Raw genomic sequence first — 21,129 nt, forward strand, 5'->3', positions numbered from 1 at the left:
TACAGGTACGACCACTAATTCTCAAAACATAGGCTATTATCTCGCCAGTTTTAGGAAAATATTTTGCTATACCTTGTATTATGAAGCATTTTAGAAAACCTGTGATTCTTTATAAATGGACCGAATAGTACTCTAATGGTTCTTTGACAAGAAATATGATCTGCCTCACTAGTTAGACTGCTCCATGTATGCACTAATTGGATTGATTTAAAAATTAAAGAAAGAAAACTTAAGAGCATCTGACTACCTAATACCACATTTTAGAGCTGGGTAACCCAAGTTACCATTTTGCCTTAAAACTGTTGAAAGAGAAAGCTTGTAAAAAAAAGTATAAAACTGAAAAAATCCAACCCGCTAAAAACGTCTGGTCATTCCAAAGGTGAAATAACATTTCTATGCAAGCAAATCTTGCTTGATTTATTTAAAACTTGCTTAAGTATATATTGAACAAATGTCTAATTTGTTTCTCTGGAGAGAAATCTTAAATGAATTATATTTTTAAGTAAGTACATCCAGTCCATGCTGAATGGACACATTCAATAACATGGAATTTTCAGTCCCTTCCCCAGCAGTTTTATGGCTACTAAAATGGAATTTACAGCATTTTAAAGAAAGCATGGCCCATTGAAATATCATTGCTTTTGCAATTAATTCTTGCTCTTCTTCCTTTTATCTGGAACATCGAAACAGAAAAAAAAAAAAGCCAATTTCACTTTACTATTTATTTTGGTGATATTCTCTATTAATTATGCTTCACATTGCCTGAGGATAAATGGGAAGTTTTATAATAATGTCACTTAGAACTTTACAATAATCATTTTATTCACACATATCCCTGGATCTTATATTAGGGGTCGCAATTTCCATTTTTCACAGCACAGAAGTGGAAGTGGGAGAGTAGCTCAGACTGATACCTTATATGCTCAAATCATTGGTCATGTTTCAAATCTAGTCACAGATACAGGGCTTGGTGGGTAAAATTCTCTAAGACACTTCTTAGAAATAATTGGAGGGGAGTCTCTCACAAGACTTCTAATATGCTTTGTAAGAAAAAGAGTAGGCAAGGCGCTATTGAAGGAGAGGCTGGTAATATGTTTTCTTTAGGCTGGAAATGTTGGCATGTTTTCATTTTTTCAGAGTCTTAATAGCCACAACTCCCATATATACAGGGTCACGTTTTGGCTTAATTTGTTATAGGGTTAGAGCTTTGTGAAATAAAACAGCAAGCAAAAAGGTCTATTCTAGTGCCTTTTCATAGGTTATTGGCCAACAAAATTGAAACTGTGAACATAAAGGAAATTTCCCTAGAGAGTAAAATTCTTTGTAGAGATGACAACATGATTAGGCCAGCAGCACTATTGAGCTAAACTTTATGGAAACTCACCACATAACAGAACACATAAAAATACATTTTTTTTCTGTCAATAAAAAATAATTTTGAGTTCAATGACAAAAACGTACAGATGAGAAAAATATTGGCAGCATTTCTACTTTGTTAAGGAGTATGTGTAACTTTTGAATGACAATCAATACATAAATACTATTTTTTAAACCATATATAGATTTCTTAGAACCTTAAAGCATTACAGCTGAAAGAGAACTTGGAGATTAGTTACTCTATTCTCTTCATTTTACAGATGTGGAAACTGAGGCCAAAGAGTTAAGCGCTTTGCCTAAGAGTCTTTACAAGTAAAGGCCAGAACTTAAATTGTCTGATTCTTAAAATAGGGCTCCCAATACATTTCATGTTTATATTTGAAATTCTTTTTGATTTTTCTATATCTTTTTGGTACCTAATTCCCACAAGCCTGCTACATTTCAAGGCTGATCAATGACAACAGCAGATATCAAAGCTCCCTTCTCCCTTTGGCATTTACTAACCCTTTGTCACCTATAGGTACAGATATTCAGTCTCAGTAGCTTGAGGATGCGGCTGTCAAAATGCCTCTTAACCTGAGAGAAACACATTAGTAGAGTAATTAATCTTGTACAACCCTCTCTATCAACCTGACCACTTTTTTTTCATTATTGTAAGTGAATGCTTACTTGTGTGGCTGATTTAATTAATAATTCTAATAAAAAACAACATAATAGTGATATACATAAGTGCGTTAATAAATGAATCAAAGAACCAATGCTATTCCTGGATATTCAGTGACATAAAGTTACAGTTATTGAGGTAATGTAGATCTGAGCTCCCTTTGGTTTATCCTTCAACATTTAGATTATATATAACAGAGGAAAAAAGAAAACTAACATTTAATGAGCACTTGCTTTGGATCGGGCACTATATATTAGCCACTTTACATATCCTGTCTCATTTAATCTCTGCAAAAACCCTATAAAAGTAAGTTATTTTCCTTATTTTATAGATGAAATGGCTGAGGCATAAAGATTGAGATTGAAGGAAATGTCATCATCCTGCAATGTGGCGTTGTGGCTTTGATTCAGACCCGTGTGATTCCAAAGCTTTTGGTGGTTGGCCTGTTCAGTGGAAAGAGCACTGGGAGAAGGAAAAACTAAGTTAAGTTCTAGTCCTAGATGTGCTCTGACAATGTACAGTGTTGAGTTCTGACTCATCTTCTTTGAGCCTCAGCTTTCTCATTTAAAAGATAAAAAGATCATTCCATACCGTATATTTTAAAACCTAATTTTCTGGAACTCTATGACTTTTTATTTTCCAGAGTCAAAGGAAAGTTTATTAGAAAAGCAGTAACATTCCACAGAGTACGGTCTCCTCTCAGAGGCACAGAGTGAGAGAAACAGTGGGAGGGACCTCCATGACTTTTTGACAGGCTTTGGGGTTACTGTGTCATTTGATGTAGAAGGAAAAGGAGATTTACTTCCAAATCAACCAAACTGTTTAACTTTAATTTTATATTTGTTATATAATAAGGTTTGCATAAAGTTTTATTTTATAAAAGAATGGAATCCATTACTTAAAAAAGTGTGAAAGAAATTGACTAGATAATATCTGAGATCTACAATAGCTCTAAAGTTATGTCAGTTGATATAGTTAACTAAAGCTCTATTAGCCTTCATACTTGGTTCTTACTTGTGGCAATTTGATGAGCCTAGGGCACAAGAGGTTTCAACAGTTATTCTGACTCCATCCTGTTGGGTATCATTTCTCACGAATGGCATCGAATGACCATTTTTTGTCTAGTTTTTTGAGAATACACACAGGTTCTAGGTTTAAGATTGGGGAGGAAAAACACCCTCTTGCTTTACTCATACTCTATTTCAGCAAATTTGTGCGCATCCATTATTTGTGTGATGATTATGTTAGTGCCTATGTATTTCTGTTTAGTAGAGAGCCATTCAATAGGCCATTTTAGCTATATCAAAATCTACCTACTACTGAAGATCTAATTTTGTTAAGTATTTATTACTAGAGCATCCACGAAAGGCATCCCATTAACATTGTAAAGCTGTAAGGATAAAGCAAGTTCCCTCACACAGCACGCTATCTTCAACAATCATCAAGTCTAAATTTATTACTGCCTCTTTCAACCAAAATGAAAACTCCATCTCTTTTAAGTTGCAAGAGGGGAGATCAATTTCAATCTAAAATATGAATCATTCAAATTTGTGGTATCACCTTTCACATGGAATCAAGCTTCATTATAATAGTCAAAAATAACAGAAAGCCCATACAGTTGCTTACTGGCATGTGGGGATATTTGAAACAAGCAGAGAAATGAAATATTACTTGCAAGGGCACAGCTGGTTCCATATTCAACAAATCAGTCAAAAAATAACATTCTCCTGCATCCGTCAGATCTAAACAGGAAAAAACTGTCATGTTACCCACATTCTTACTTTCTCCAATAGCTTCTTCCATTTTTCTTTTGGATATAAGCTACTGACATTTTTTTTCACTCTTAAAGAGGAGGTGTCCATCAAATTAAGTAGACTGGGAATAAATATTCTTTAACATGAGAGGAGATTTTCCAGAAAGTTAAATAGCACCGATTGTATAAAGCATTTAAAATCGAAACTTCATTATTGTCTCCACAGGGTTGTGAAGGCAGGGAAAAGGCAGTTATGGTGAGTCCTTTGAATATTTTATGTGTTATATTTCTGAGGCAATTCTTTGTTATTTGAATAAATACATGAATGTGACTGCACGCATGCACACACACACAGACATACTCACTCAAGAAATGGAGAGGTCTCTACAGCAATAGGACTTATATTCTAGCAAAAGATTTGACACTTCACTTTTGGGAACACATTAAAAAGGGGGTTGGCATCCATATATTGTGGCAATATTATTGTTATCTATTTGAGATGGTAAGCAAAGACTGTTAATATTAAAACTTGGGTTGTCCCAGATATTTTCATATATAGGTCTCAGAAGAAGGTTGTTAAATTAAAGCATTGTGAATTTTAAGCACTTGGTTTATGTAGCTAAGATTTCTTCCTTCTTAACTAATTCTCTTTCCTTATTTCCCTTTAGAGTATGAGTCTTTTAATAAGTGTTCTATAGTAAATATCTGTTCATTTGTGAAAGTGGGAAACAAAGCATATATAACATGTTTTACTTATAGCAATGACTTTTTTTGGTTACTAAATTACCGATCAAATGATGATGTACATTTGATGAACTGAACCCATAGATGGCAGGATGGGACCATTCAGTTCACATTCTTTAAGGAGAAGACTTAGAGGAATCATCTCTTTTAGTTGCTCATGTTCAGGAAGCAAAAAACACAGTTGAAAATAATAATCCAATCCAAAATAATTATGAATCCCAATTTTCTTTTACTTAAAGAATATTTTTTTCCTGAGTAGTTGGCACCCTGTCATCTATTATTAATTCTGTTAAAGTACTTGTACCCTGAGGCTGATCTACAGTGATTGCAAAATATTCTCTCTCTCTCTCTCTCTGTTTCTCTCTCTCTCTCTCTCTCTCTCTCTCTCTCTCTTACACACACACACACACACACACACACACACACACACACTCTTTTTGAATGCAGACATATTTCATAAATACAGATAACCTAGAGGATGAGGGATTCATGTAGACTAGCTTTTCCGTAGTTTTTCCACTATACTGTTTGCTTTATCCTTACTTGAGAAAGTATACAGTCTACCTGAAGTAATTATATTGATGAAATCACTAACTTCTGTACTTAAAATTACAGTTTCTCTTATAATTATAGTCTAAGGGTTACATGCCATGGGAGGCAAAGGCATTTAAGGTGACTTAAATCAAAGCCCTTTCTTGTTTCTCTGGGATCCAAGAAAGATGTGAGAAAAGTTGTAAACAGAGGCAAACAGAATGAGGGAGGCTTGTAGAAAAGCAAGGAGTATGGCAAGTGTAGTTCACCAACGACTGGGGTTGCTGCATCTTCATAGTCAAGGACTTGTTAATAAACACGTAGCCAATGGGCCTACTAATCAGAAATGAGCCCCAAATGAGATAAGCAGCTGAGACATCGAGGCAGGTCATCAGTCTGTATTCTTCCTTTCATAGCACAGCCTATCGAAAGAAAAGTTTACTGCCCATGTCTCTGCTTCCTCATCTACTTATTTAACCTTAATCCCTTGCAATGTGCCTTCTAATTCCAGTTTTCTACAGAAACCGGTCTGGCAAAGATCACCAATAACTGCCATTGTCAGAAACAGTGGTTGATTTTCAGACTTCCTCTACCTGAGGTAGCATCAGACACTCCTGACCCTCTCTCTTGATCTGGTCTCCTTCTGTGGCATGCATGGCACTGGTCCTCCTCTGGCATCTCCATCAGCATGAAATCAGAATGCTTCTATAGGATACTTCTCTTCCACTGTCCACTCCTCAATGCTGATTTTACTTGCATTTCGGTAATTTTTTCTTGCTCATCTTTTCACTCTACATGGCCTTTATGAGAAATATTATTCATTCTCGTGACTGAAACTACCACCTTCATTGTTATGACTTTCAAATCATATCTCCATTCTGGACTTAATATCCAGCTACTTACTAGACATTGCTTCCAACTGAATATGTCTAAAATTGAACCTATTTCTCTTCATTCAACTCTACCTTCTCCCCAAATCTGTAAGTGCTAATCTTCCTTATGTGTTCTGTCCTGGTTAATATCATCCAAACTAAACATTGGAAGTTATCTATAGATTCCTATAATTCCCCTCTCTTCTAATTATCTATCATCTCTCATCTCTGCTACTTTTTTTGTGCAATTATCTTCCTTTGCCTTTATTATTATAAATCTAATAAGCTGGGTTTAGCTCTCTACATTGGTTAAGAACATCTTTCAGAAACTAAAGCTGTTTATAACCTGCTTTTTGGCTTCTCAAAACCAGGACAAAGTTCAAATTCATTTGCACATTTTCCTGTCCTAATTCTACCAACCTGTCCACTCTCATCTCGGCTTTTTACTCTAATCACATTAAAGTACCATCATGTCTTTAAACATATTGGATTGCTTTATACTGCCATGTTAGACTCATTCCAGACTAGAGTCTCTCTCGCTCTCTCGCTCTCTCGCTCTCTCGCTCTCTCATCACCATTCTCTACCCAGACACAACCTAATTACATCCATAGTTTAGTTCAAGGCCATCTCCTCTACAGCTTGTCTTGAGTCATTGAGACTGACTTGATCATTTTCTCATTTGTGCCATTATACATTGTGCTTATGATTATTGTTGAATAAATTCTGCAGAGTTCTGCTTCTCAAAATGAGACAGTGATGACTAAAGTGGTATTTGAGTTGTATGTTAGTTATAATTTATATAGTGATATGACCTCCTTTCATGCCACTTGAGACTAAATTAACAGCCTCTCCTCTGCCCTAGTATGTTACCATTGATTATACTGCATTTATAGTTGCTTGTTTTCTTGTCCCCCTCCTCTATTCATCTGAAAACTCTTTGAGGATGGGGTACCGGTTCTATTAATCCTTTTCTTTCCAATATCTAGCACAGTGCTTTGCAAATGGTAGGCAGTCAATATAAATATTTAGAGAAAAAATGTTGCTACTGAATGATTTATATGAGACTCAGAATAGAACAATTGTTTTAGTTCTGCCTTTACTCTTCGAATCTCCTAGATGTCCAAACTTCTACACTGTAAACACCATATTTAATCTGAAATTAGTGCCACAAATTCTGGTTCTGCACTGAGCAAAGGAAGAGGTTAAGTAATGAGCTAGATTCGGGGCATTATTTCAAATTTGCATGCCTTCTCCCTGGCTTGCCAGTGAGAGTTTACCATCTAAACCCTTAGAAAAGTACTAGTAGTCAACCATCAAATAAATTCAGATATCTACACACATTTTTCTGAAATGAATTGAACTGAGTGCTCTTGGGGAATATGATATAATAACAATGGTTAACATTTATTGAATGTTTACTTTGATCCAAGCTGAGTGATAAGTGCTTTACATGAATTGCCCCCATTTAATTTTTATCCTGTAGGTGGGAGCGATCACTGCCCTCATTTTATAAATAAATTAACCGAGATTTTGGCATTTAGGTAGTTTATTCAAAGTCACACATAACTGATATGTGGTAAAACTGAGGTTTTAACCAAGACTTGCTTGACTCCCTTTACGTGAAACATAAACACACACTAACACAACAAAAAGTACAACATTCCATTTTGGATAATCTTAGTTATGGCAACACTTTAAATTATAGTTTCTTGCTTTTTGTCTTCTTGTTGATCTGGAAATTGTAAGTTATACAAACTGCAAGTAGATTGGAATAGTCTCAGGATTTATCCTAAGTAATTATGGATGGAGAGCTAATGCCCAGTGGCTAAAGCTCTGTTGAAATGCTGTCATGAACAAGTTTGAGTGTGTGCTACATAAAAGCACTATGCTAGGTAGCTCACGTATTTGATTATCCTGTCTTTGAACATATTAATCATTCGGGAATACAAATCATAAAAGCATGGAAATTTGATCATTCATGGCACATTCCATATATCATCATGTATACAGGGGCAAACTCTGGACCCTACTTCCTTTCTCCTGGATATGAAGATGGGTAAGTTAGCTTTACACATTCCCCTAAATATAGGAAGGGCTGATCTTCTGTAACAGATTTTAAAAAGTCTTTAGCAGGTCGCAGGCTAGAACTGGAATATTATTAGATCAGCTTGGAATTGGCTTCTAGTCTTGGATGGGTTTAGAAGTTGAAGACCCTCCCATTCATAGACCTTGTGAAGATATGACAGGAGTTCTTATGAAGGGACACATTGCTTTCTCGCCAGCTAGCATTGTATGAACTTTAGGAAAGCTGCCTTTCCCTATACATAGTTTGCAGAGTCACAATGCCCATGTTGGATAATTGTACCATTCCAAGGAGATTTGAAATTTATTAAAATGTGTTTAAATGTCCCTGAGTCTCATTTTTTGTATAACTTTTCAGTCAAACATTGACCCCATTCATCTTTTATGTACTTAAACTTGATATCTGATACATGTTTATATCTAAACATTTATTTTAAAAGTTTTTACATATTAAAAATAGCACCCTAAGTTATTGAAAAGTTGATTAAAACCACAAGAAGGACAAACACATTTTATGTAGAGGTTTATCTTTCAAAGAGTATGTTGAAATAATACAACTTATGTCTACTCCACTGATGGTCTTGTGCTCACAGTGAAAGAGTGAAATATAGTAGTTAAAACTTGAGTTCTGAAGCCAGACTGTCATGATTCATGTTTTTTTGCTTTGTTACTTATTAACTTATTAACCACTTGACTTTGGCCAAGCTTTTAATCTGTCTTTATCTTAGTTTCCTATCTGTAAGAGGGGAATTATAGATTTTATCTTTTTGGATTGTATGAGAATTAAATGAACAAATTTATATGAAGAGATTAAAGTAGGATCTGGTACATAGTAAGCTAACAATAAGTGTTATTTGTGGGATTATCTCATATATCTAGAAATTACAAATGCATATTCTACTGCTAAAACCCAGTTCATTCATTCATTTATTCGTTAACTTTTTACTCATTTATTCAATGATTAACTAATTCATTAATCAGATTTACTGATTGCCTATTAAACAGCAGGCACTATATTGCTGATATGGGAGATAAAATAATCAGATGTGATCCTGTCTTTTCAACAAACATAATTTGGTGAAGAGATGAAAAATATATAAAAATAATTATTGTATACAATAGAAAGGCTTAGTGCAATAAGATCTTATGATAAGGCCATCCAAGAATTCTGAATACACGGATATATCTTCAAACTGCCAGGGCTATGTTCGTAATTACAGATAATATTTGCATATTACCTCTTTATGAAAAAATAAATCAAACTGCACTAGTATTTCATAGCACCTCTACATACAGGAATCCAGTGGCAGAGAGAGATCATTGAAGTCCATTATAGAGATACCACATTTAATAGCCTTTTGAGCAGTGCCTTATTTCAAGATGATTGTGTTAATGTTGTCAGAGTAAAATAAACATTTAAATGAGGGACATTTGTTCCTAATTTGTTATATTCATTAATACTTCAGTTTTGAATATCAGAATGTGACTTAAAAATTTTAATAGCAAAAACTTAATGTGTTATTAAGTCCTAAATGTTTCTTTACTTTGCCTTTTTAATTTAGTTATTTTTTCAGTTTCTCGAATATTCAAACCATTTAAAATATTAATAGCATACCTAAGAAGTATCAATATTTACATTAAACTGGAATTTATACTGCTCTATAATATTTTAATGGTTTATATTAGTCATAATTACATTAAATAAATCATCCTCATGAAAAACTCAAGCAAGTATATTATACTATGCCTATTGCATGGCAAGCAATGCTTTCCTTTCAGTGGAGATACTAAGAAATATTAAGTAACATTAAGCTGGAATAACAAATAAGGTGATGTTTTAAAAGTGTATATATCACAAATCATTTACAAATGATTATTTTTTATTAACAACAAACTGATATATTTTATTTAACATCAGAATTTCCTAAATCGTGGTAATTCAAAGTTCACAGATCATAAAAGTTATTATAGTATATTTTTAAGTAGAAGGAACATTATATATTGCATCCTTATTTCTGAGACATGGAAATGACCATGTCTGTGATTCACTACACAAATATTTGCATTTTTCAGAGACAGCTTATGATGACTGGATAACGTAAATATACATGTCATGCTACTATAAAAATATTAACTATAAGAGATAAGGATGATTCAGATAACTCTGGAATTGAAAAGAGTGTATTCTCTATAGTTTTCTTTGAATATTTTAAGAAACACTCCATTTCAAAATTAGGACTATTTAATGGTTATAACAATTTGTTGGTTATTCTGCCTCTGAAAAGCACTAAAATGAATTTCAGGAAAAAACATTACAATAGGATGCTCTTCCCTCAACTCATCCTTGTGTTTTCTTTTTCACTTCTAGACCTTAGGAACTAAGGTACATTAGAAATGCAGTATCTATTTTAGTAAAACATTAAATTGTATTTTAAAACACAGTTTTGAGTAAAAATATTCTCTATGTGGGTAAAATATTTTGTACATGATCACTTATTTACTATTTCATTTTATTTATGGCATGTAAAATTCTTGCCATTCCAAGATGAGTGTCTAAATAAAACCAACCAAGAGTAAACTCAACGCAAACTAATTTTCAAGATAACACATTTTAAAAAACAAAACAAACAAAAAAACAAACAAAATCTCACCAAACCAACTGTCTTAGTCAAAAGACATTTTTTAGTGGATCCTATTATTTATGCATTTTTTTCCTTTTCTCAACTCTAAGATATTTTTCTAAGCACATGTAGACTTCAACAGAGATTATAAAATTTTCAAATACCCATACTCTTTTAAAGCCAAGTTCTTCTGTGTAAGAAATGTGTCATAATATCAGGCCGAGTCCTAAAATGAACATAGTCCATTCTTACGTTTTATCTCTACTGATGGATAGGAGCCAAGAGGCCCATGGGAGTATTTTGGCAACACTGTGTTACTTACGGTTGAGAGGCAGACTCGCATTGGTTGTGCCTAGCTTGTTGGCAGCCACACAAGTATAGTTGCCGAAGTGCTCCTGTGTCACGTTGGTAACAGTGAGAATGGATCTTGTGCTAAAATTTTGAATAATAATTCCTTGTTGGCCATTGAAGAGCCTGGAAGACAAAATAAACTCTAGGTAAATATTTATTGCGGATATCATGAGATTTTTTCTTAGATGGGGTTGTAATAGCAACCACAGTTTTGACCACACTTGTGTTAAAGCATGATAACGGTGCAGTTATATTTTCCTTACATTAATAGAGGAAAAAAGAGGTCGTACAACAGCTGTAGACTGTTCCTGTGGGATTATTTGCACTATATAACAAAATGAGCTCAGATATCTATGTGTCTTATTCATACATTGTTTTGTGTTTTAGAAAATTAAACATACCAGAGCAATGACATCTCATCTGTTAAAGTCAAGAATGAATAAATGGTTAATTCCCTTAGAAAGATTCCCTTAAGAGCACCAACTGATGGTTTCTAGGTAAGTAGCTAGGCCACTTCAGATGATATTACTAGATAACTTCCAAGAAAGTTAACCCTACAATTGTGATAAGATGGTTTTGAGTGAGTCCAGGGTTAACAGCACTTTACTGCTGCCACGTACAATCTAGACAGATGATTTGCTGTTAGATGATTCATCTATAAAAAGGCAGCTATATATTATTAAGGATAGTATTTAAGGCTGAGTCTCATCTCTGCCACGTTTTAGGAATGTGTCTGGGAAAGTCTTTTAAACTTTCTGGGCCTTAATATGGGATTCAGTTTTGCCTGATTCCACCCTAACGACCCAATAACCTCCTTACAGACTTACCAACAGAGGCCCTCACTCCCACATAGACTGGTATAGCTTTACTGTTTTCAGTGCTCCCCATGCCCACACCTGCTCCACTCTTCCTGAATCTACATCCAGTGGTCATGATCTCCTTTTCTCTCTGCCATCAAATCCTTCCTTTCTCATTTAGGGCTGACCTATATCCTATCTGTCTTTCTCTAATGCGCCTTAAACGATTCTCCTCTCTTCCTCTCTGTGTGTTTCTCTCCAAATTGTTGTGGGATTTATGAAACCAACACCACATTCTTCAATCGTTCTCTCTAGCAGTTTTTATGCACACAAGTCTTTTAAACTCAAATAAATTAAATTATCTTAAATTCTTCAAAAGGCAGAGCCATATGGACTTATTTTATTTTATATTTGAATCCTACATAGCACTTAATAGTGGTATCCTAGGTACATAATAAATATTTCATAGGTCAATGGAATCTGGGTGATGTCCCCACAACACAGGAGGGGATGTCAGTCCTTTTCGGTGGCTCCTTCAAGAAATTCACTCTCTCATTATGAATGCTGCTATAATGAGGATGCCAACCAGATAACTTCTCCTTAACTATCCCCTATGTTTATTGTGAAAAAGATGCGCTGATCACAATATGGGCTATCTAAGCGCATAGCCTAAATGGCATGTTAGCATTACTTCTTTAATGTGTTCAAGTTTTAGTACTAAATATGTATTTAATTACAAAGATGCTAATAAATTGCATTCCCTGAGAGTTTAGGTTGAAATTCTTTGCATTATGTTATATGACTTGTATCTGAATTTAGATAAAATATACTATTGTTAAATGCAGATTAAAATAAGCAGTCATGCTTGATTATTCTGGGAATCACTTATATTTCATGTAATAGTTGAATTTGGCTTATCTAAAACTCAAGCTTTAATCATATTAATAAAATTTTGAGTTGAATAAATATTGAAAAACTTCAACCTGAGCAATAAGTCTGATGATTTCCAATTCTGACACAAGAAAATAGGGCATGAAATATCAAGGCTATGGCAGCTTTTACTCCTCTGTTTTATATTGCAAATCTATCAAAATTTATGCTAAATTCTCACCATGATTATTGCACATTTTTCTGCATCACATTAATAACTTTATTTTTAACCAATTAATATTTGTTGTATATTTAAAAAATCAGTTCGATTGTCCTGAGAGCATAGGCATTATAGCTCAAATCACTCTCCATTCTCTGGAGGTCTCAGCAAGTCCGTAGACTACTAAATCCCATCTATCAAACTAAGATTTATTTGGGTGCTAGAGAATTGAGAAAAAAATAATCAGGATCTTTATTTAGCTAGACTCTAGGTAGAAAATCTTAAGAGAATATATTCAGTTACTAAATGGAACTGTTTGCTTATATTCCTTATGGCTGTCTTCTAAGTTGGCTTCCAATTCTCTGCCCTTTAATGTATCTAAAGGCAAAGCCACAGATGTTGCTAAATCACATATCTTATCCATGCTCTGTATGTGTAGGTATATTTTTGGCTTCTGGCCAGCAGTGCTATGTGCATCCTCACCAGAGAGGCACTTTAATGCTCCACCCCCTGCTGCTCTGATCAGCCTGGCAGGTGACTATGGCCAAAAAAATTTTTAAAAAAAAGAAAAAGAAAAAGAAAAATATCTTCCCTAGGGATATTTTCTTCCCTCTAGGGAAAGTTACCTCTCTGAGATTATGGGAGAATCCAAAGCTTCCTTTCTTATATAGTTGGGAGTTTCAGAAGTGCTGACTGCTCAAACACCATTTCAGAACCTATTTTTGCCTGATAGATGTCTGGGACAGCCTTTGCAAAGCTGACCTTTGAGGGAGAATGACTTCTGAGATGGAGTTTATCACTTAAGGGTGTACTTCTGTGATTTTCCTACAGGTATTCTGGGGGAATGAGGGACTTTCTCAGCTATACCAATTGTGAAAATAGTCATTAAATTGATTCAAAGATGAGTTCTGCACTAGGTGATTAGGGACTAGGCTGGGCAACACATGATTTCTGAAGAGTTTTGTAGGCCCTTCAATGGTCAAAGCCGAAGATAAGAATCAGACATATAAACAAGCATTTATAACAGAGGGTGATTTAGGCACAACAAGGACCTGTTAACATGAACACATCTACTGTTAGTTATTGGATATAGAAATCTGAGCCATACCTAGAAGTCCTGTCAGTATGGCCCTGACATCATTTCACTCCTTGATTAAAAACAAATAATAAAAGAGCTCTTTAACTGACGATACATTTTTCTTTATGAAATAGATTTATTCCAATATGGTTGGATAAAATTTTATTTTCTGTAAAGGGAATTATTCCTTTTTATCAGTAAAAAATATATTTGGCAAAGTGAATTGTTATTCTGTGTTAAAGAAAATCCTTGATCAGTTTCAACCATGCACATATGGGCGTATTTACAGAAGATCCTGGCCTTATAGATTTTTTATATCATTTCAGACTTGCATGAAACCAGACTTCCTTCCATCAGTGATGTGAAATCTAAAAGTGACAACTCAAGCAATAGTTTACAATACATCTTTCAATAATACCGGAGAACTAAATTTAGAATACTGTTTTATTTGAAGTTCTTTCTTTCTTTTCTCTAACACTTAACTCTTTTAAGTTCTAAGGGAATCATTCTTGTATTGACTTAGATTATAGAATGGGAGGTGTTTTCTTATAGTCCTTTCCCCTGAAGAGAGAAACTAATTATGTTGAGCTAGGGGTTAAGTATGGTTCCTTTCCTCAGCAGTAGATCAGCAGCATACAGTACTTTCTTAGAAATGTGTGATCGTTTTAATTTTTTTGCATTTTTACCATTCAGTTGACCTTGTGGTTATAAGATTCTTCTATTACTGTTGTCCTCTACCCTTTGCCACTAATAGGAGTTTGTTCCCATACCACTATGATATGAATGTTTGTGTCCTCCCAGATTCATATGTTGAAATCTTAACCACCAAAGGCGATGGTATTAGTTGGTGGAGTCTTTGAGAGGTGCTTAAACTCATGAAGGTAGAACCCTCATGAATGGGATTTGTGCCTTATCAGAGGCTTTAGAGGGATCTCTCGCTCCTTCGGCAATGTAAAGATATAATGAGAAATCTACGACCCAGAAGAGGACCCTCACCAAACTATGCTGACACCTGGACCTTGGACTTCCAGCTTCCAGAGCTGTGTGATAAATATCTTCTGTTTCTAAGCTTCCCGGTTTATGGTTTTTGTTATAGCAGCCCAAGTGGACTAAAACACATACTGAAGACCATTGCCCTCACTCTTCTTTCTGTCTTTTGCTACTGCCACATATCTATAAACTGCAGGCTGTTTGCTTTGCTAGCAGATGTTGCCAACTCATAAGTAACACAGCCTAACTAACCATTTCTGAGTTAGAATAGTCTCATATTTTCAAGTGCCAGTCAGAAGTAGCACATGGAAGGCATACTAATAACTAGTAATACTTATTTTTCTGACTCTTGAAATGTTTACAGACTTTACAATCATAACCTCTCTCAGGCAATACCTATCTAAGACAGCCAGGAGAGCCCACAGCAACATAACTGCAAAACTGAACACCCAGCCATTGGCACTGATTAAGATTGCAAAAATAAATGGAGCAGCTACACTAGACCACATTCATTGTATATTTATAAATCCAGCCTCACTACACATTTGGGGACTTTTTTTCATTATTTGCTTTTTCTTATCAAGAGTAACAATAAATATTTCTAGAAAAACAAACTCAGGTGAAAATAGTCACAGAAAGACTTCATTACTGATAGAGAAAACATATATGAGACTATCAGACGACATTTACAATGTTAAAATAACTTGGAATAGGAGTCGGAGAGATGCTCTCAAATGATGATAGACCCTTCATCAGAGTAGAGTTACAAGGAAATATAATAACAACATATCATGTTATATAATTGGATAAGATTAATGTGGTCTTATTAATTGATCTTTGGGTGTTAGCATAGCAGAGATAAAAGAGTAGAGTAAAGAAGGAAGTTCTTCAATCATAAGAATTATTTGTACACAAAGAAAAGAAATATAACTTCTAGCAATGGACTGCAGGCTTATGGAGTTCCAAGAGGTGGTATGAACTAAAAGATCTAACCAAAAAAAAAAAAAAGATATAGAAAAAGTCAAGGGTGATGGTAGAACTCTGACATAGTTAATGGAAATGAAATTTTATTTGGTCATGAAATGTTAATCATATGCCTCCTATGCTTGAGGCACTGATTTAGAACTCTGCCCCTCTCTTGCCAAAAAAGCACAAATATGACATAGCTACTATCTAAAGGACCTTATCTCCACCTGAAATCTGAAGATGATGTTGAGATGGCATACAGGTCATAATGCTTTTCTCAATGATAGAGTTCTAGCTTACATATATTTTGGTTCTGAATCAAAGCTATATTTCTAATCTTTTCAATGTGAGCAGGACTGTGAGCATGAATGCTTTTTGTATGTGCAAAGATTAGCTGTTCTCAACATATTCATGACTGAAGTAATCTAATTTTAAAACATGTCAATGAACAAAAAATGGTTGGTGTTAAGAGTGTAGGAAACTGATATTCAGAAAACGTTTAAGCATTTTCAAATGTATATCAATCTTTATAACAACTATAGGAGGTAAGCATTATTATTCCCATTTTACAGATGAGAAAAACTTTAGAAAGATTAATTTATTTTCCATCATCTGATAAACAGCAGAACCAAAATTCAAAACCATATTAATATTACTATTAATATCCTACCAAAATAGCTATTAGTATTCATATCACCAAGCAGAAACCAGAATATTGTATTTGACTTTGGAGAGACAAGTAAGAAATCATTGGTGGTTGAAACCAGTGAATAAAACAAACAAAGCTAAATAGAGTGGTGTGTGGCATCCATGCCACGGAAAGCCAAGTCCATCCATGGGGCAAATCTAATGAGGTAAAAAAGTCAAAGAAAAATTTAGGGTTCAGTTCAGCTAGCTATCTTGAGATTTCTCTGGACTCTTAATTATCTATTTGGGTCTAGTTATGTCCTTCGGTGCAGTCTCTTACAGCATCTATCTTCAGCCTCAAAGGAGTCACCCTTTCAGTCTATTTACAGAACTCAAATGACAAGCATGAAGTGAGTTTTTGTCTCCCTCCCTCCTCAAACTATCGCCCCAATACACAAACTTTAGCATCAATTATTGTTTGTTTTCTTCTCCTAAGTTCACTAAATATTTGGGCGGTAATAAATCTCTTCACATAGTGTATACACATAATGTGACAAGAATAGAAGAAAAATACAGCCTAGACAAGTGGCAAGAATGCATTATTTTTAGGTATGTCCAAAATTGTTTCTAAACATGAAGTGTTAGTGATGCTATAGAGTTATTGTGTTATCTCTTACTTGGTCAAATTGACATCATAACTATGAATACTTCTCTTTGTCACACTACTTTGGTTGTTAAGTTTTCACATATTAGTGTGATTTTTGATTACTGTCTATATTCACCATGAGAGTGTAATTATTAGGCCAAAGTCCCTCCTGGTTATGCAAGCATGTAGCATAGTGCCAGGTACTTAATAATTGATACACAGTAAGTAATTGTTGCATGTTTGACTAAATAAATTACACATTTTTATAATTTTTAGTTTTTTTATCTGTGAAATGGGAAAAATAAAGTCAATCTCAAAGTATCGATGTAAGAAATTTCTTAAAAAATAAAATATAATGTCTACAAACATATATATCAAATAAAATAGGCACTAGATATATGATGGATGTTATTATTATTGTTCAATGATAGGGTCTGTTTCTTAGAACAGATACATTTCCTCTCAGATGGCAGCAAAATATTAAATATTGAGCATACAGGAAATTATTTTTAAAGAAAAGATGTAGAAGAGTGACTGAAAAGATCATGCCATCATGATTTTAAGATGTGCCAAACTCAGTATCAATTACATGTGCATTATCAACCTCATCCAAGCTTTTCACAGATGTGCAGGGTAGATCAAAAAAAAAAGTTAAAAGGAGTAAGAAACTAGAGAGAAATGAAAATTTATGTGAACATGCTGCTATAGCAACCTAGTGGTTTACCATGTTGCTTGGTACTCAAGGCTCAAAAACAATATGATATCATTTATTCTTAGGAACAGACTGAAGAATCTCATGCATCACTGTCTTAGCCCCAAGGAGTATCTATCTTTAGCTGCACATTTGAATAAATTAATGTTATTATAATATATTAGGACACTTTCATGATTTAGACTATAATAGGTTATTTAAAATGTATGTCTTGTTTACTTTATCAATTTTAATGATATTAATAATTTTAGATTAGAGACCTCTGGGCTGCCTTACTTGTGACAGTTTGATTCATATGAGGAAGATATTGCCTTTTAACCCTACATCAAATAAACAAAGGCTACAGTGCAGGTGTCAATCCTCTCCTGACTGCATGAAGTCTTGTATCCCTGACAACCTGGCCTATGACTAGATTTCTCCCCTCTGCTTGAACTGCTTTTCTAATATCAATGTGCTCATGATTTTAATGTCAAATTTCATCCCACAGTATACCAACACAACCGTTTTGCAAAGACCACATTCACAAAAAAGAAATCCTGGGAAGTCAGAGTTGAGTAACAGAAACCAGCTTCATTTCTGTAATCATATATAGGGTTTACAGTGTCCCACAACCTAAGGTGACAGGATGCATTTATAATAATATTCTTTATTAATTTGAAAGTATATTAAAATAAGAGTGGCTCTACTTTATCATTATTAAAAGACTATGCGACTCATTCTTACAACAGAATGTATTCCAAACACCATGTTAGAAGCTGGGAACACAATGGTGAACAGGGCAGGATCCTTGCTCTTGGGTAGATTATAGTTTAGTAGGAATAACAGGCAAGTAGAAAAGTTGAGTATAGTTTAATAAGTGCTTTGATAGAGGTGGGTTCATGTGAATACATCTGGAGAGCTCCCTTTAATAGTAAAAAAGGCTCAGGGTAGTTTTGCTGGAAAAGACGACATCTCAGTTGAGACTTAAGGACGAATGGAAGGAAGCCAGCCAAAGATAACCAGGCACAGGCATGTGTGCATGTGTGTGTGGAAGGGGCTTATAAGCAAATGCGTCAACCTATGAAGAGGCCTGAACGACAAAGATCATGTCACAGTTTAGAACTGCAATATTTCAAGATGGCGGCAGTCTTTATTGTGAGAAGGTAGAATGGCAAGATTCACAGCCACACAGGTAAACAGAAGCCAGAACATGAAGGCCTATCATTTCACACTGTGGTATTAGGAACTGAATTCTATGGACACCGAAGAACTACTAAAGGGATTCAATTATAAAGTGACAAGATCAGATATTTAATTTTTAAATATAACTAAAAATTTAAGAACACAAACACATTCCAGCTGTACTGGTGGGAAGGTGTATGCAGTGTGAACATCTCAATTTCAGTGTGTCCCAATCCAAATTTAGCCCGGTCCTTTCCAAATCTCTTTTCCTGTGTCCTCAGCTTCAGTTAATGGCTTTACCATTTACCTGTCACTGAGATAGAAAACTCAAATTACTTTCATATTATCCTTTTAAATATCTAATCAGCCACTGAAATGCCACCTTTTCTCTCTTGTTTTTTAACTGTGCAGTCAATATTTCAGTTTAAGCCATATTACATCTTTCCCTTCCATTACTCCCAGCTGCTCCAAGAAACACTTTCATCAGACAGCGAGTGGATCATTTTACTACTCTTGGAAAGCTCTTCAGTGGTTTCCCAATGCCTATGAAATCAAGTCCAAATGTCTTATCGCTACATTTAAGACATTTCAATTCTTGCCCTAAGGTGCCTTTCTAACCTCACTTCTTATAACACTGGATTTCACATTCTGTAGCACAAGGCATAAAAAACTCTCCACATAATGCTTACATGACATTGCCCATGTTTTTGACCCCTTGCAACATTTAGAAATGCTATTCATCATTTGGTGTCCAGCACAAAAGCCGCCTTTCCTTGAAGCAACTGTTAATGTTCTGATTGGAGTTCAATGGACTCTTGCTGTGCATTTTCCATGGACTCTATTTAAGATTCCCTTAGGATTTTCTTACTTAGTACTTAGTTCGTTGTGGTAATTTTTATGACAAATCATAAACTCTTAGTCACAGTTTGCAAACTGGAGATGGCCTACTTTCAACTTTGTTTAACTGGTTCCAAGTTTTAAATATAATAATATGTATTTATGTCTTACATGTACATGTGTTCACAAGTTCTCAGTAGTTGAAATGCTCCCAGTTGTTTCACATATTTTCCCTTTACTTTCCTGGCCTCAGATGACAAAGTCATCAGAAAGGTGATGGAGTTTTACTGATAAGACTTTGGGTATTAAAAGGAGCAAAATATCATTAGAATGTAATTAATAAAATAACAAATAAAGTAATACAATACAATAATAGAGAGATAACATTAGAAATTCAAGTTCCTTCGATGCAGGAACTTACTTCCTTTTCAAATTTTTCAAATTATCTCACAGATAGTGCCCAATGCATATTGTTGAATGTCGAAGTAAAATCTGAGATCAGCAAGGAAGATCATCTTTAACATAGGGTGATAATGACACTATTTCCAGTGTCCTTCAAAATCAAAACATGTAACTGCTCACTCTTGTAAAAATGGCCTTGAGAATAAGAGAATGAAAATGAGAGAGAGAGAGAGAGAGAAAAGGGACTTATTCTGAGTAATCAAAATTAGGATGTAAAATCTGAAAGAGGACTATCCTGACACAGAAAATTAGGGGCTTGATTTTGCTTTTTATTTAAAAAAATCACTTTGTTGAGGTATAATTTGACATATACAAGTATGTACATATTTATATTGTACATATGACATACATTAAATTGTATATATTTTGGGGATAAGTATATACCTGTGAAACCATCACTACCAAAGCCATAAACATATTTATCACTTCCCATTGTTTCTTCAGAATTAAATTTTACTTCTTTTCAACAAGTCATTTCACCTTATGAGATACAGTTCTTTTCCTCAGATTTAATCTAGTTAAAATGATGCAAGGAATGGGTAAGATTGTGTAGAGTGAGTTATATAATATGCATTGCAAGATTGCACAGTCAGCATGTAGGGTAAAGAGCTATGTCATAAAAATTGGCCTTGGAAATTTCTTAAATTTCTTTGCTTTAAACTACCATACTTTATAAGATTTTTAAAAGTGGAGGGCAAGTACCCCAAGGTAGGTACAAAGTGACCTGTTGGAGTGTGGGAAGAAAATAGTAGAATGTTAATTTAAGA

At 34.5% G+C, this 21,129-nt stretch overlaps 1 protein-coding gene across 1 annotated transcript in view; it reads right to left on the reverse strand.

The window, feature by feature from the left end:
* Window positions 1-21,129, reverse strand: part of NEGR1 (neuronal growth regulator 1) — a 773,362-nt gene that overhangs the window by 148,064 nt on the left and 604,169 nt on the right. The window contains exon 6 of the mRNA XM_006919323.1: window positions 10,968-11,119. Within this exon, the coding sequence (XP_006919385.1) occupies window positions 10,968-11,119 (152 nt within the window). The remainder of the gene's footprint in view (window positions 1-10,967; window positions 11,120-21,129) is intronic.

The sequence above is a fragment of the Pteropus alecto genome, unplaced genomic scaffold, assembly GCF_000325575.1.
Source record: "Pteropus alecto unplaced genomic scaffold, ASM32557v1 scaffold25, whole genome shotgun sequence".
Taxonomy (NCBI): Eukaryota; Metazoa; Chordata; class Mammalia; order Chiroptera; family Pteropodidae; genus Pteropus; species Pteropus alecto.